Here is a 15524-nt window from a genome sequence, read left to right as displayed (position 1 = left end):
AAAAAAAACCTTTGTATGTTTTTTCTCCAAGATATTTTAAGCACAGAGAAGAGAGCAAATATGAGTGGTCTGCTAGGATTCATTCTTCCTATATGTTTTTTTAAGTTTTTGTGAATTATTTTAGCATATTTTTTGAAACAACACACATTTTCATCTATCTTGAAATGCAAGCTATTGAGTTGTGAAGAGAACAGAATTCTGGCATCATTTAGTGCAATAAAAATTGAAAGGATAAGAACACCAGGTAACAAGCAAAAGTGACATTTTTTCAGTTCAGTGGTTGCTGTTAAATAAATTACAGCAGGATCATGGTAGATTATGGAAGTAATTTAGAAGTATAGAAGGAAATGTGTCATTGGAAATAATAATTTTGTCATTCATATAAGGAAATTAAAAAATGTTAGTGAAGAAATTAAAAAGGAGCTTCAACTCTCTCAGAGTTTTTGGTAAAATAATAACTGTATTATAACCATAACACAATTACACTGTTGCTGTGTCTAGAACTTACTTCAAGTATTAGCTAGATTGTTTTAAGTGGAAGGGGGAAAAAGGAAAATTGTTACTAACTTGGCAGTAGTAGCCATCCAACTGATTTATTTCTCCTGTTAAAAATATCTGAATTTTGTTGTTGGATGTATAAAAGCCTACACCTCAGTACTGTATTTGCAGTGATCGACATGTTGGAAAAACCTTCTCCAAATCATCCTCCTTCACAGATTATGTCAGACGGTCTCTGAAAAAGCTGGAACTGGATGATTCAAAGGTGAGTCACTAGTGACTATATGAAATTGTTATATCTATATAATTTCTTAAGTCAGCACCACAATGCAGTGTTTGAGCCATTGAGTTGATTTATGTCATATATTGTTGTGTGAACATTATATTTGAAGACTTAATACCTTTAAATTAGTAAATGTTAAGGAAACAGATGAAGATTTTAAATCACTTTGTTAAAGAAAAAGAAGTAAATATAAAGTAGAGATTTAAAATAATTTTGAAGTTTTATTTATGTTCTTGAGTATCCTGTCTTATTCTTAGTCCTACAACTGCTCAATTGGTCAACAGATGGCAACATAGCATTAGGCATGGAATATGACTGTGTGAAGATCACAACCATGTTGTGAGAACAAGTTGTGCAAAGGAGACACTAGAGAGTACTAGACAGATTGTTAACAAATTAAATACAATCAAAGGAAAAGTGGGAGTGGCAAGAATGTAAAATATTTAAGGTAAGTGTTGTTGCAGTCTCTGGTAATGTTTAAAACCTGTAGTCAAAATGTCAAATCACTTAAAATCTGCCAGGCACATCAAAGCATGAGCTAGGAGAAACAGGCAAAACCAAATAAGCGATTAAATTCAAATGACATTGGAATCATCCTGACAGCATTAAGAAAAGGACTTATGCCTGAAGTGTGCTGTATTTTAAAAGGATTATATTTAATTCTGTATTTAGCAAATCACAACTAGAGAATGTAGTTACCTGTTTGCTTTTCTGTATGAATAGGTACTAACAAGATACGTTCACCCCAGCTAGAAATAAAATTATGTCTTTCTTCATGTGTGTACAGTCACCCAAAAGCAATAGTGGGCTGTTTGTGTAATAATCAGTTCACAAGATCATTGATTGAACTCTGCTAATGCAGATTTGTTCACTGTTTTCTTTAAAACCAGTAAGCAGAGAAAGTTTGTGTCTGGAGGTCTGATTTTAGATATGCTGCCTTTTGCTAAGAAGGGTCTGGACAAATGCAGGTTGCCCTGAGACAAAGATGTCTGTCAACACTACTGCAAGCTGCACATTTATGTGGTTGCTAAAGACCTGATTCAAATAAATGCTTGCTTTTGCTCATGTTTCTCCTCATTTTATGTGCAGCTGGCTGCATACTGAAGACTGGATTTTATGCTGATGTAAACAATATTATTTTTTATTTCTCAGCTATATTGAAATCTGCAGCAGCACAAAACCAGTGCTATTTTGATACTACTGAGAGGAAAGTTGTTACTGCTCCCTTAACACTGGTTCTGACCCTGCAGTTTTCATGGTGGAGTCAGCACTGTATCTACACAATATTGGAGAATATGTTAAATGCCTCTCTTCAGAAAAAAAAATACTTACATAGCTAGAAATGTGATGAAGCCTAAACATTTGCTCTGAAAGATAACAAAATCAAAGAGAAATTTATGTGGAATTTGGGTTTTTAGCTCTATTTAGAAATGAACAAAAGAGCAGCTGTACTGCACAGACCAAATGTGTACTTTGTCTCTGGCAGTGGACAAAAACCAATGCATTGGGAAGAATATAGGGTGGGAGCAAGCATATATGAAGCACACTTCCAGAATAATCAAAAATGTCCTTGTCAATCACCAAAAAAAAAAAAAGGGACGTAATAATTTTCTTAATGCATAAATATATTTAGGTTGTATTTAAAAAGCAGCTAAAACTTAGTGACATTGTGTAATACAACCAGAGAACTATGAGAAAAAATTGTTTCCATATGGGTCTCTGTTTCACATGTGCAAAGATATTTTCTAAAATACAGAAGTCAAGAAACTGTGAGTCTCCAGTCTTTTACTAGGCTTATCAGAATATTAAACAGAATTTCATCTCTGTATGATAATAAAAGTACTGGAAAGGAAAATAGAGGAGTAGAGGCACTGTTTTTAGGAGTCCCTGCCAGGGTTTGGTAGCTTGTCATGTATGGTAAAATCTTGCATGGTTTTTATCACTGAAGCTGAATCTGTACTGTGGGATGTAAACACTCTTCTAAACTTAATGGTTCATGATAAGCCTCACAGCTGCTTCCTTTATACACACCAATACCTCTGTTTCTGATCAAAAGGTAGCCCTGGGGCAATCCAGTCATTTTCCAGTGTGGACAGTTGTGGAGGCAGGATAAAGAGTGCAAGTATATAGAACACCTAACCTGCCTTGATACACATTTTTGTAAGTGTGTGCCTTTTGCTAAATATTACACTGGTGAAGACTCACCAGGTATAATTATCCAAATACTAAGGTTTTTTTGGCTGTTGATTTTAAGTAAAGATAAGTTCTTGAATCCTGACAATAATTCATGTGAAGAAACCCCTCTGTGTCTTTCCTTTGTGAAATAGATATGAAGTTTTTGCTTATGTGAAGCAAGAATTAGACTTTTATGAAAAAAGTCTCAGTCAGAAATGAGTTAGAGTGAGACAACATAGTAAAACAGTTTCTCCACCAAAAAAAAAAAAAGGCATTTATCAATAACCTAGCACCATTCATTGTTAAGAATTACTGTTCAAGGGCTGAAATTTCCTATTAAGTGAGCCAAAATAATTTCCTACCTTCCATGGTGTTTCTTTTTTAGTGTGGGAGAGCCTGTCAATTAAACATGTAGATGCAAATGAAATCCTTTTTTCTGACTTGGTACAGGACCATTCCCTTCACACATCACTTCAGTAGTAAAAATGAGCTTTAAACCATGACTACTGAATTTCTGACAAAACATTCTCATTCTGTGAGGGCAGGGAAAGGTCTTGTAGTGTGAGCATGATGCTTCACAGGTATGGTTATATTGCTTATAGCTTCAGAATTAATGGAATTGCTCTCTGGACCATGGATCATAAAATGATGTTAATGATCATCTAGTTCCAATCGCCCTGCTGTGTGCAGGGACACCTTTCACTAGGCCAGGTTGCTGAAAGCCCCATCCAGCCTGGCTTTGAACATTGCCAGAGATGGGGCATCCACCGCTTGTCTGCACAACTTGTGCCATGTCTCACTGCCCCCATAGTGAGAATTTCTTCCTTATGTGATCTAAACCTATCCTCATTCATTTTAAAGGCATTTCTCCTTGTCCTGTCACTACATGCCTTTGTGAAAAGTCCCTCTCCACCTCTCTTGTAGGTCCCCTTTAGGTGCTTTAAGGTCTCCTTGGAGCCTTCATTTCTCCAGGCTGCACAGCCCCAACACTCTTAGCCTGCTGGCCACAACTCTTTTAGTGCAGCCATTCTGTGAATTCATTATCCACCCAGCGGTCTCCAGTTTAGAGACGAGAATGTCATGTGGGATAATGGGAAATGTTTTGCACAAGTCCAGGTAATGATGTCAGTTGCTCTTTCCTTATCTAGAAATGCTGTAACCACTTCATAGAAGGCCACCAGATTTGAAGGCACAATTTGCTATCAATGACCATGTTGGTGTCACCAATCACCTCTTTATTTTCTATGTGTCGTAGCACAGTTTTCAGGAGGATCTGATGCATGATCTTAGGCATCAAGGTGAGACTGACTGACCTGTAGTTACCCAGGCCTTCAGTTTTTTTCCTTTTTGAAAATGAGTTATGGATTATGTTCCCCTTTTTCCATGGGAACTTTACTAGGCTGACATGACTTCTCAAATATGCTGGATAGTTTCTTAGCAACTTCTGCCAGTTCCTTCAAGGCCTACGGATGTATCTCATCAGGTCCTATGGACTTGTGCATCTTCAGGCTCCTAAGATGTTCTTGAGCCTGATCTTCTCCTACAGTGAGCAGTTCTTCATCCGTCCCTGCCTTTGTATTCTGAAGCTCAGCTGGGGTGGCTGAAACACTTGCTGGTGAAGACTCAGTCAAAAAAAATTTGTTATCTTAGCATTCTCCATAAGCTGTGCAACCAGTCTCCTGTTCTGGAGAGTGTGCACATGTACCTATAAAAGCTTTACTTGTTGCTCTTGATGTCAGTCAAGTTTAATTCTATGAGAGCTTTATCTTTCCTAACCTGATCCCTTGGTGCTTGGACAATATCTCTGTGTTCTTCCCCAGCTACTTGCTCTTGCTTCCACTCTTGATAGCCTTCCCTTTTGTTGTTTAGTTTGGCTAGAAGATCATTGTTCCTCCCTGCTGCCCTCATGGTATTTTTGCCTTACTTCCTCTTTAAGCTTGGAGTATTAACCAGCTTTAATGGGCCTCTTTTCCCTCCAGGGCTTTATGCCATGGTACTCTGTCAAGCTGATCCCAGAAGTTTGGCCTCCTGAAGTCCAGGATGTTTAGTTTACTGTGTGCTCTTCTTGCTGCGCCAAGGACCTTGAATTCCACCATTTCATGGTCACTGCAATTAGGGCTTCCCCTTAAGCTTCACATTCCCCACCAGGCATTCCTTATTGGTGAGAATTGAGAGCATTGGCTCCCCATTTCTTCTATGGGAAGGAAATACTCATCAATGCATTCCAGGAACCTCCTGTGTAGTTGTTGTCCCTCCAGCAGGTACTGGTGTGGTTGAAGTGCCCCCTGAGGACAAGGGCTTGTGAAAGTGAGGCCGCTCCTTTGTGCTTGTAGAGGGCATATCTAGGGATACCTGCACAGGGCTGCAGTAATTGGATACATACCAAAGCAGTATTTTGTTCCTGATTGTTTCCTTTGTCATAGTTCACTCTGTTCCTACAGACTCTGTGTTGTACAGACAGAGCATTAAGGGTCACATAGATTTTGGAGACATTCTTTCTATCCCAAGATTTCTTTTTCCTTTTGTTCACTGTTTTACCTAATTAATGTAAATGGGGAACTCTCTTTTGGGAGAATGGAGCATTCATCCCTGTCCTCTCTCCTAGAGTAGCTGGCCCCTCTGATACTACTTAGCCTTTTTGCTTTGAAGCAGCAAGAGCAATTCCTTCCTCTTCAGCTCAGAACATGTTTCAGCTGTTTGTAGCTGCTTTGCAAATGCATTTAAAATGAAGCCTCTTTATTAACAGATCTGATTGATGCTTAAGGCAATAAGTGCTATGAATAGCATTGCCAAGGCAAAAAGTCCTCATATAAGTATTTATGTATTTCTAGAGTTTTTAAGAAAGAAAACTCAAACTCTTTAGGTTTCCTGGTGTCCTGTTCTTACTGGGGTAGATTAGCAAAAGATCTTTCAAGGGGACTAGCTTAAGTTGATTAAATGGAGAAAGTGCTTACAAAGCTAAGGCCTGGATATGTGTCTGACAGCCTTTGGAATCTATTGACTTGGTGCTTTTGCAAACTTCAGACTATTCAATTTTGAGTGTTAAAGCTGGTAGACAATACTGAAAGAAGAATTTGTGCAAAAATACTTTTTTTTCCCCACTAATTGCTTACTTTTTATCAGACAAGTGTGGGGTTTTTTTACATTTGATGAGTGGATATGAGTTACTCTTAGCTTATTACAGACTGTCCTTGACTTGTAAATTCTCCTCAGCAGTGACTCGTGGAATATCATGAAATGCAGTTTGCAAATGAAGGGAGATAACATGAAGCTTACTGTGTGGCTTAATCTTCTCTTGCTTTAAAAAATATTGGAAAGCCACTTACTTAAGACTGGGAAACTGTCAGTAGTGGAATTGTGTAATACATTAAGACATGAACTAACCTGAATATATGCATCTGTAATGGTAACTAACAAGAATTTTTGCAAGAAATGGGGAAGAGAGGGACTTTTAGCCTAAGATTTCTTATTATCTTAAGGTCTACGCCACAGCCAGTATCAGTGTGGATATCTTGAAATGACAGTGAATATCTGAAACTTTCTGGTCTTTGCTAAGAATATTTGTAATTTGGTATGTTTTATTGTGTTCAGCCATTGGGCAAACATGGAGCCAAAGCCAAAACAATGCTCTCCACTTTCCCCTGAATCCTGAAAGAGCAATTAACTGAGACAGTCAAAGCAGTCAAAAAATGAAAGTACTACATGGATTTACACACTTAATGCATTTTGCAATTGTTGAAGAGTTGACTTTCTTCACTGTTTTCTTGGACAGAAGGAATTCCATCTCACAGACTTCCTGTGTCCTTTGTTAGTTGGGGAAGTACTAAATGACGGCTCAGGTAACACTTGCATAGCACTCTATAAAGTGTAATGCTGTTTTTAAACATAACTGTTTTTCACATAGACAAAATATTATCCCAGTTACGGCACTATAGCATTTTACTCTGACAAGGAGTCCTAATAGATGTGACTTGTATCTCAATTAGGTATATTATAAATAATATAGATTCCATTCATTTGAAGTGCATTTTAAACAAAGTTCTAAATAAACTTAAGTCTTTCAGTAATTTCATTATCCATTTTACATTGTTTTACAATATATAACATTAAATTATTTTTAACTACCTTAGTCATGGAAAAGTTATACAATTTCCTGTTAGGTATGTTCTCCCAAATGTTTTGAACTGATCTTAGTCACTGCTCTGCTAGAAGGATTGCCTTACAGTTTTCTTGTACTCTCATTAGCGTTCCTGATAGTGCTGGTACAAGTAGAGAGAGGAAACATGGAATTGTGCAGTCAGTGCAGGAAGAAGCAGTCCCTTTGAGGTAGCAAAGAGGAATTGCATCTAACAGACTGTGGAATAGCATCCTTAGGCTGTTTCTTCTCTGGAGAACATGTGCAGCATTGGGCAGTAAAAGAGACTTTGATTCAGTGAAAATACTCTTAGTCTAGGAAAGGATACAGAGCTGAAAAAAATCCTCTCTGAACAAACATGAAGCGTGGTATCAGTAATTGCCCCACGCCTTGTGCCTGAATATCTTCTTTTCAGCCTGTGCTCTATCAGCATGCCTGTGGGACTGCAGTCCAAGGTGGGTGTGCTCACGTTTGTGGTATCTCACATGCTCTCAGGGCTCTGCTGCTTTCACAACAGGTCACCGCATTCACAACAGATCAGTCAGCCCTATGGCTCATGTTTAGTGCCATCTCCACCACATGGTATTTAAGGTATATATGGTATACCTATATGGTATTGTTACAACTAGGTCACTGGAAACCTTGCCAGGTTGTCCTGCTTGTTCTGGCTGTTGAAGTGACAACATCAATCCACAAAGAAATCAGTTCAAAATAAAGCGTGCACCACCATCACAATGCAAAGAGACAAGGTCCTTTTTTGACAACCTGATAAAGACCAGGAGACATTGTAGCTGTATCGTGGGGGGAAATACTGGCCAAAATGAAATGAAGGTCACTTCAGTGTCAGTAACAAAAGCTAGATCTTTGAGTGCAGAGTCATTATTAAGATAAATGTATATATTTGAGTTTTTTCATGTTTATAGTATCAACATCAAAATGTAAGAAAAAAGTTCAACATATATACGAAGAAATTTTTTTGACACACAAATGAGCGACAACACAGAGAACAGTTGCTTGGACAACTTCAGTGGCTGAATGGGGCTTGCTTTGCATGTGGAAGTACAATTCTTCAAAAATGCCAAGAATAAACTACTCCCACTTCACCTTAGAAGGAGAGCTGAAGTTTGTGTTAGGTACAGAAGGCAGGTGGAAAGCTATTGCAGTTTCAGATAAAGCCAATGTTATCTGGATTTTAGTTGTTTCCCAATAAATTCACCACATGGCTAACTACCAGTTACCTGTTTCATGCCCTTCTCTACCAATGGTTTTCAATGGACACTTTCTCTCTTTTCCAGCTGAGCTGTTGCATTGAATTGGTTTGCTCACCAAACTGTTATCTGAGACACAGTTTGGAATAGTACCTAGTCTATCCATGACAGCAGGATGTGTTCAGGCAGAATGTGTGATAGGCAGGGAAGGAGTGGAAAAGCACATACCTGAGTACGACAGTGTGCAAGAGACATTTTTGACCCACTTTTTATTTGCCAAACATTTCACAGCTTATTTTCTTTTAATTTAAATGCTTCATCTTGAAAAAATAGAGAACTTTAAGGAAGCAAAAGCAGAAAGGTTCCAAGATCACATTTTTCCAAATATAGATCTTTGTATTTTAATTCCAAATAGCCTGTAATTTCAAAAATCCATTATACTAAAACCCTATTAATGCTCAGTTGAAATGAAAAGCTTATAGGGCAGAGGTTAAATAAACTATTTTGTTTATTTAATGACCAGTATATTTTAGTTGGTTTGGCTGTTTAGAGGGGAAGAGAAAAACAAAAAGAAGTCTAAAATATTTGCACAGCTTCACAGGAAATAAAATAGCAATAAGACCAAAAAAATTCTTGTTAGTCCACACTAGTACTGCTGGATAAGCTACTCAACCTTGCCTTTGCAGTTGGGAGAATTTATTTTCTAAATTTAAAAAATATGACTGAAATACTACAAAAGTTTTTTCTGATCTCTTGTTTTAAAGCAAAGTTAGAATTATGCATCATTCCTGAAAATAGTATTTGTCAGATCTTCTAAAAGCTTCTTGTGATTGAGACTGACAACCTTGCCAGTCCTTAATTAACCTCTAAGAGAAAATGTTTCTTCCTGTTTTTGGCTGACTGGTTTGTTTGGGTTTTTTTTTTTTTTTTTTTTTTGCTGCAATCCAAGCCCATTAGTTCTTGCCCTATGCACTACAGACATAGTGAACAAACTGTTCCCTACTTCTTGGTGATAGCCTTGTAAAAACTGTTATTATCCCCACTCTCAATTTTGTCTCATTTAGCCTGATCAGTTCCAGTTCTCTGAGTCTTTCTTCATAGGTCATGTTTTCTAGATCTCTGATCTATTTTCCCTCTCAGGGCTTTTTCAGACAGTTCATTTCTTTCTTTGAAATCTGATACCCAAAAATGGATGCAGTATTCCAGCTAGAGCTTTTCCACTGCCAGAGTTGAAGGATTACTTCCTGCACTTTGCAGGCTGCTCTCCCATACATGTAACAGAATGGTGATTGTTTTTGGGGTTTTTTTTGCAGTAGCACAACTGTGACTCTCCCTCAGCTTATGATCTGCTCTATCTTCCAGACTGTCATTTGGTGCTCCCCATCCTGAACAGCTGTTTTTTTCTGCCTGAGCCTAGTCCCTTCTGCTTTTTTGCGCAGCATTTCAAATTTCTTCTCTAAGCAATGCTCCAGTTTCTGAAAGTTATTTTAAGTTCTGGCAGTGCCTTCCTGTTGCACATTTGCAGACTTTGCTAATGTGGTTTCTGTTCTATTGTCTGAATTCTTAATGAAAATACTGCATTCCTTAATGGACCTCCAGTCAGCAGGTCATTCCAGTTGCTCACAGACCCATTAGGAACCACTCCCTGGTTATGGCTGTTCAAACAGTCTTGCTGACATTTTGTACTTTATACTGAAGCTTGTTTCCCAAATTTGCTTATAAGATTATTAAGGGAAATGTTATCAAAAATCTTTCTGAAATCAAAATATATGAGAACCAGTTGTTTTTGTCTGTAATGAATCCTTTTACCCTCCTTACAAGTGGACTGACTTGTGACTTATTCTTGATGAATTTGTGTTGATTATTACTCATTTGCTCATCTTTGAGTGGTTTTAAATTCTTTATTTGTTCCATTTTTTCAGTGCATTGCATCTGAACTGTCTGTTCTATAATAAAAGACATATATCTGCTATCTGTCTGACATATTCTCTTTGAGAACTTCTCAGTGACAATGAGTAATAGTTCTGGGTCACTTCAGTCCTTTCTTGGCTGTCCCAGGATAAAGTTTATAATACTTGCCTGATTTGAAAACTTACATATTTTTTAAATATGGTTTCCTGGTTTGTTTCTCTATTTTAGACAAAGATTTTACTTCTTTGCAACTGTATTAGCCACATGCTCTCAGATGATTCTTCTAACAAAATGTGCAAAAATTTATTAAGCACTTCAGTTTTCCTAGTCTTTTGTCATAGAGTCATAGAATCATTTGGGCTGAAAAAGACTTTTAAGAGCAGCAATTCCAGCTGTTAACTCAGCACTGTAAGTCCACCACTAAGCCATGTCCCTCAGTGCCATATCTCCATGTCTGTCAGAGCTGTTACTTTTCTGCTAAGTTTGGATTCCCTCATTCCACAGCCATGACAGAACAGCCATCCTGCAAAAATCCCAGTACTGCATCAGGCTCTTCCAGCTCTGCTCTTCCCAGCAGCCTCCATCAGCAATAATGCTGCAATCTTACCTCCCACTTCTTTGGCCAGCTCAAGTGTGTTGTTCAGCGTCCAGGACTGTGGCCTGGCCAGCAGAGCAGACACATTGTGACCTTCAAAAGCCAGGAGATGTGGTGGTCTGGCTGCCCTTTAGAGAACATGCTTTGTGAAGAGCACTCATGGTCACAGCTGCAGCAGCTGCTCTGCTGCACTGGCCAGCAAGGGCTGAAAAGGCTTGGTCAAGTTCATGGACTGTCTGTGTATGAAATTCAGCTCCAAATTGTGGCAATTACAGTCATAGCAGCAGTGCTGGCTACTCTCCACTTCACTGTGTAATTCTCATTTAAGAATGACTGGAGTTTTCTGAATAATGGATATATATCAGTATTTCATGTCAGTGGAAAATGCTGTGTGAAGAACAGTTACTCTAAATAAGAACTGAGAAACTGCTATTGGAAAATTATTATAAATATTAGCTAAGTGCTAATTTCAAAAATGAAACACAGATTTCATTTTGTAGTGTGACAATATTTAATTCTAAATTTCCCTTGAAAAAGTAACTACAATAACTCTGATATCTCTTTTTTAATCCCTTGCAGCTCCCAGACAGCTGTATAATGGATTACTATGAAAAGTACAAGCACAGAATGAATGAGCTTGAAGCATTTAATATGGTAAAAGTTATAGGATTAATACTAAAACCTTGTATATGTGCTAGTCTAGAACAAAGCCCTGTTAAGTTTTATGTGGAGGTGGTGTCTCACACTGTGGTATGCAATCTCAATAAACAAAGCAGTTCCCCCTTCCATACTTTGGAGCGTATCCTATTCCAGAACTATATTAGGTGTAAGTAAAGTAATAAAGTGAACACATGGTAGATTCTTTTTCAAGAGGGACTATTGCACTGGAAAATGGAATGTCAGTCTCCTTTTAAATCTAGACTGGTCTCCATGCAGTTATTTCATAAAAAAACTCTTTTTATTGAAATTCATTATTTCCCTCTTTAAAATTGTTCTGCTACTTTTAATATTATTTTCTTGTTGGACAATGTCTGAAAAACAACTAAATAACATAGTTCCCTGACTTTATGGCATTCCATGTACTTTTGATCTTTAATATAATCCGTTTTGAAGATGTCCATCCCATAGGGAGAACTAGCAAGGTGACATTTATACAACAGAACCCCTAAAAATGATAGACCTTCCTGGAATTGTTGTGAGGAAATATAGCCATTTGGAAGTGTATTGCCTGTCTTTCCCAAAAGGATTATAGCATCTAATCTTTCTTTCAGTTGAAGGTTGTTCTGGCTCCTTGCATAGAAGTTTTGATACTTCTGGATCGTCTTTGCTACCTCAAGGAGCAGGTATTTTTGCATTCTCTTTTATGATACCTAAAGGCTACATCACAGAAATGAGGCTATTTCAGTCAGTTTATTACTGTGCAGATGAAAAGTCTCTGTTGCAGAATTATTATTCTCATCATATTTGCAAAAGTATAAGCATTCATGCCATTTAGTATAAACATATGCCCAGCAGATGTTTTTATTTTCAACAAAGCAGCAACAGTAAAGTTTATGCTCTTTTAATTGTATAGTAATTACTAGTCAATAGATAGTAAAAAATAAATTAATCAAAGATGCATCAAATCTCATTTTATACACCATAATGAGATATTTAATAATTTAAAATTTTTGGAAATGCTAAACAAATATTGTGCTGTTAATACTCAAACTTTCAATTAATGTGCTATGGAACATATAATTCAAAAAATTTTGAATTAGATCCAAAATGTTTATGACTTTCTTTTACTGTTTCTTAATTAAGATCAGTAATGAGAGAGAGTGCACTTTTTCTAACTGTATGGGTCAGCTGAGGTACATTTGACTAACATACAGCCTGGATATATTTTACAAGTATAGATCTGGGATATACTAAGCAAATGCTATTACATTTACTCCACAATGACTTCCATTATTACACTGTTTCTTCTAACACTGATTTGGAGCTTGGCCTGGTTAACTTGAAAGCACTGGTAATACTTTTTCTGCACCAATAAACATTTTTCACACAACTAATAATTTCCTAGGAGGAAATAGTAGCATCTTCCAGCTTCTGTTCTGGGCCATGGTCAAAATAAAATTTTTAAATAAAGTTTAAACTCATTCATATGAATAGCTGTGGTTTTCCTCTATAAACCTTTCATTTTAACAACTCCATTTTATCATAAGTGAAAACTCACTTTATTCTCTGTCATGGTGCACTTGGAAGAACTGAATTGTAGTAAATGTATGCCTTTGTTCTAACTGGTATTTTTACAGAGAGGCAATTCGAAATAGTTAAATAATGATGTATTTTCCCAAATGCCAACTGGTTAAAAATTGCAGAGAAATGTATATGATTTCCAAGGTGGGAGATCAAACTTGCTGTATATAGCACTAATTCACCTTTTCTAAATGTAATTTATGCATGGATTTAATCTTGTACTGAATGATTCACAGAATGTCTTTAGGAAGAAAAACAAAAGTTATAAAAGCCAAATGCAGGATGATGACCAGATCCAGCCAGCCTGATTCATTTGAAAAGTCAGTTAATTAGCTTCAGTAGTAGAATGTGCAACATAAAATGAGTATGACATGATCCTTAATTTCTTTGCTCTAGTCCAACCAAAAAGCAAAGCTTTATTGATGATGCAGGTGGGAAGCTATCACTTGATAGCACCAGAAATAATTAAATTACTTTAAAATTGATCCTGTTATGGGCGTCCTTTTTTCACCACAAACTTTCCCCCATTTTCTTATTATATAAGTGGTTTTCCTGCTTTGCATTAGGATAATTCTATTTATTTTCAATTTTGTATTTCAAAATGTGGACTTATTACAATATTTTAGCTTACAAGTCAAACAAATTTTTATGCACTTCAATCATATGTCATTTTCAGAAAAACATTGCCTGGTCTGGACTTGTGAAGTTATTTGATCCTGTGAAGTCCCCGAGATGCTATGCAGTTATTGCTCTGAAGAACCAGCCTTGTTCTTAAGTGGAAGCAAATTGCAAATAGATTGGAAATTCTGAACTGATAGTGCTGTTTCCTCCTTTTTATTCTGTTATTTTTTATTGCTTCCTCAAGTAAAATGTTTGCTTTTCAGATGCAAAAGAAAAAAGTGCAATGCTTCTTTGAATCTTCAGAAATAAATACCTCCTTTATAAATATGATTGTTTCCTTATGTCATTTATTAATGTTGAACATCTGACTTAGTTATAAATGTTACATTATAAATGTGATTATTATTTTAAATAGCATTTATATTTCTTCTTTTTAAGGTATTATGCTTGTATATCCTTTCTCTTGATACTTCTAATCTCAAGATAATCTCAATTTTTACCTGTAGCTGGTATCAGCAGTCTCAGACTAGGTAAATTTTTCTTTTCTGGATTCAGATGGTGCAGAGTATAAACAGAAAAAAACCCCTGCACTGTAAACAAGAGGCTTGTAGGCACACAGTTTGTGGTAATTGGGAGTGGGGCTGGGGCAGCTGTGGAAAGCAGGTGAGCAGCACTGACAGCAATGAGCCATGGAGTGCCCAGGGCCACTGACAACCACGAAAGGGAACAGAGGGCACACAGGTGCAGTGCATCAACATCAGGGGTATAAAAGGTTGGGCTAAAGGACAAGAAGAGCAGATGCTTGCAGCCTTCTGAAGTGATGTCAGTCTGTATGGGCAGATGCCTGAAGCCTTCTGATGGGGTATGGTGCTGCTCTGTATGGGTGAGTGCTTAAAGCCCTCTGAAATTGTATGAGGGTACTCTGTGTATTGTGGCCATCTCAACTGTGGTGGGTGCTGTGCCATGTGCTGTGGTAGAAGCTCATAGGCTAAGCAGGATCTTTGTACTGCATCTTCTTCTGGTCATCAGGACCAGCTTATTTATAGAGCAGCCTAGAAGAGCCTAAGTAGTGGCTACCTGCAGAGGACAGTTTTATATCAACCCCTTCTTCATTCAGGCATTTTCCTGGCAGGCGCTTGCTTGCCTGTCGCTCTGAAAGTAAAATATGTGCTCTAATCCTGTGGGAGATTTCCCAGTGCTTAAGACTCAGCTGCCCTGCTGGGGTTCAGTCTGTAATCTTGGGGTTGTATTGGAAAGCTATTATCTGGCCCAAATCTGTTGGGTATAAATACTTTGTTACCCAAATGAATTAAAACTTCCCAGGCAGTTTCTTTTTAGCTGTGCTGTGTTCATGAGTGGGAAATTTATTTGTTGATGCATTTATCTCAATGGGGTTGCCTAATTAAACTTGCAGATTTTCCATCAATTAAAAAAGAAAAAAGTTTGTTTTCTAAGTCCTAGTGCTTTTATTAGATTTTTCTAGCATGTGTAAAATATAATTAACTACTAGTGCACAGAAAAAAAAGGACAACAAATAAATAATAAAATACAGCATTAAAGAAGAAAAAGGGGAGAAAGAAGAAAAGAGGAGGATACACACGGAAGATAAGAATGGCAAAAAATATTTTTATATTAATTGTATAGTGACAGTAATGAGACTGAGATGCGGAATGGCTTTTGCACTGATGCGCTTTGTGAAATATTATGAGAGCCTGGGGACGTGACCACTCAAGAAAAGAGAAGTAAGGTAATTTTCTAACAAGTCACATCTTTCTTGGTGTATTCATTCACTTGGAAGAAATATTTTGGTTTTATGTCTGTCTAAAATCACTGCTATCTGTTTTAGAACTCCAGTCC

At 37.2% G+C, this 15524-nt stretch overlaps 1 protein-coding gene across 2 annotated transcripts in view; it reads left to right on the top strand.

Moving 5' to 3' along the window:
• Window positions 1-13994, top strand: part of METTL25 (methyltransferase like 25) — a 47744-nt gene extending 33750 nt beyond the window's left edge. Inside the window, exons 9-12 of one of the 2 annotated variants that reach the window (XM_066550660.1) lie at window positions 670-763; window positions 11385-11459; window positions 12077-12148; window positions 13723-13994. In XM_066550660.1, the coding sequence (XP_066406757.1) occupies window positions 670-763; window positions 11385-11459; window positions 12077-12148; window positions 13723-13821 (340 nt within the window). In that variant the 3' untranslated portion in view covers window positions 13822-13994. Of the gene's footprint in view, window positions 1-669; window positions 764-1065; window positions 1154-11384; window positions 11460-12076; window positions 12149-13722 lie in introns of those variants that run through there. The other variant, XM_066550659.1, reaches the window with a different exon arrangement.
• The last annotated feature ends 1530 nt before the right edge of the window (window positions 13995-15524 follow it).

Source organism: Molothrus aeneus, chromosome 5 (genome assembly GCF_037042795.1).
Source record: "Molothrus aeneus isolate 106 chromosome 5, BPBGC_Maene_1.0, whole genome shotgun sequence".
In the NCBI taxonomy this organism is placed as follows: domain Eukaryota; kingdom Metazoa; phylum Chordata; class Aves; order Passeriformes; family Icteridae; genus Molothrus; species Molothrus aeneus.
Note: the sequence above shows the minus strand (reverse complement) of the source record. Positions and strands in the feature narration are given on the sequence as shown.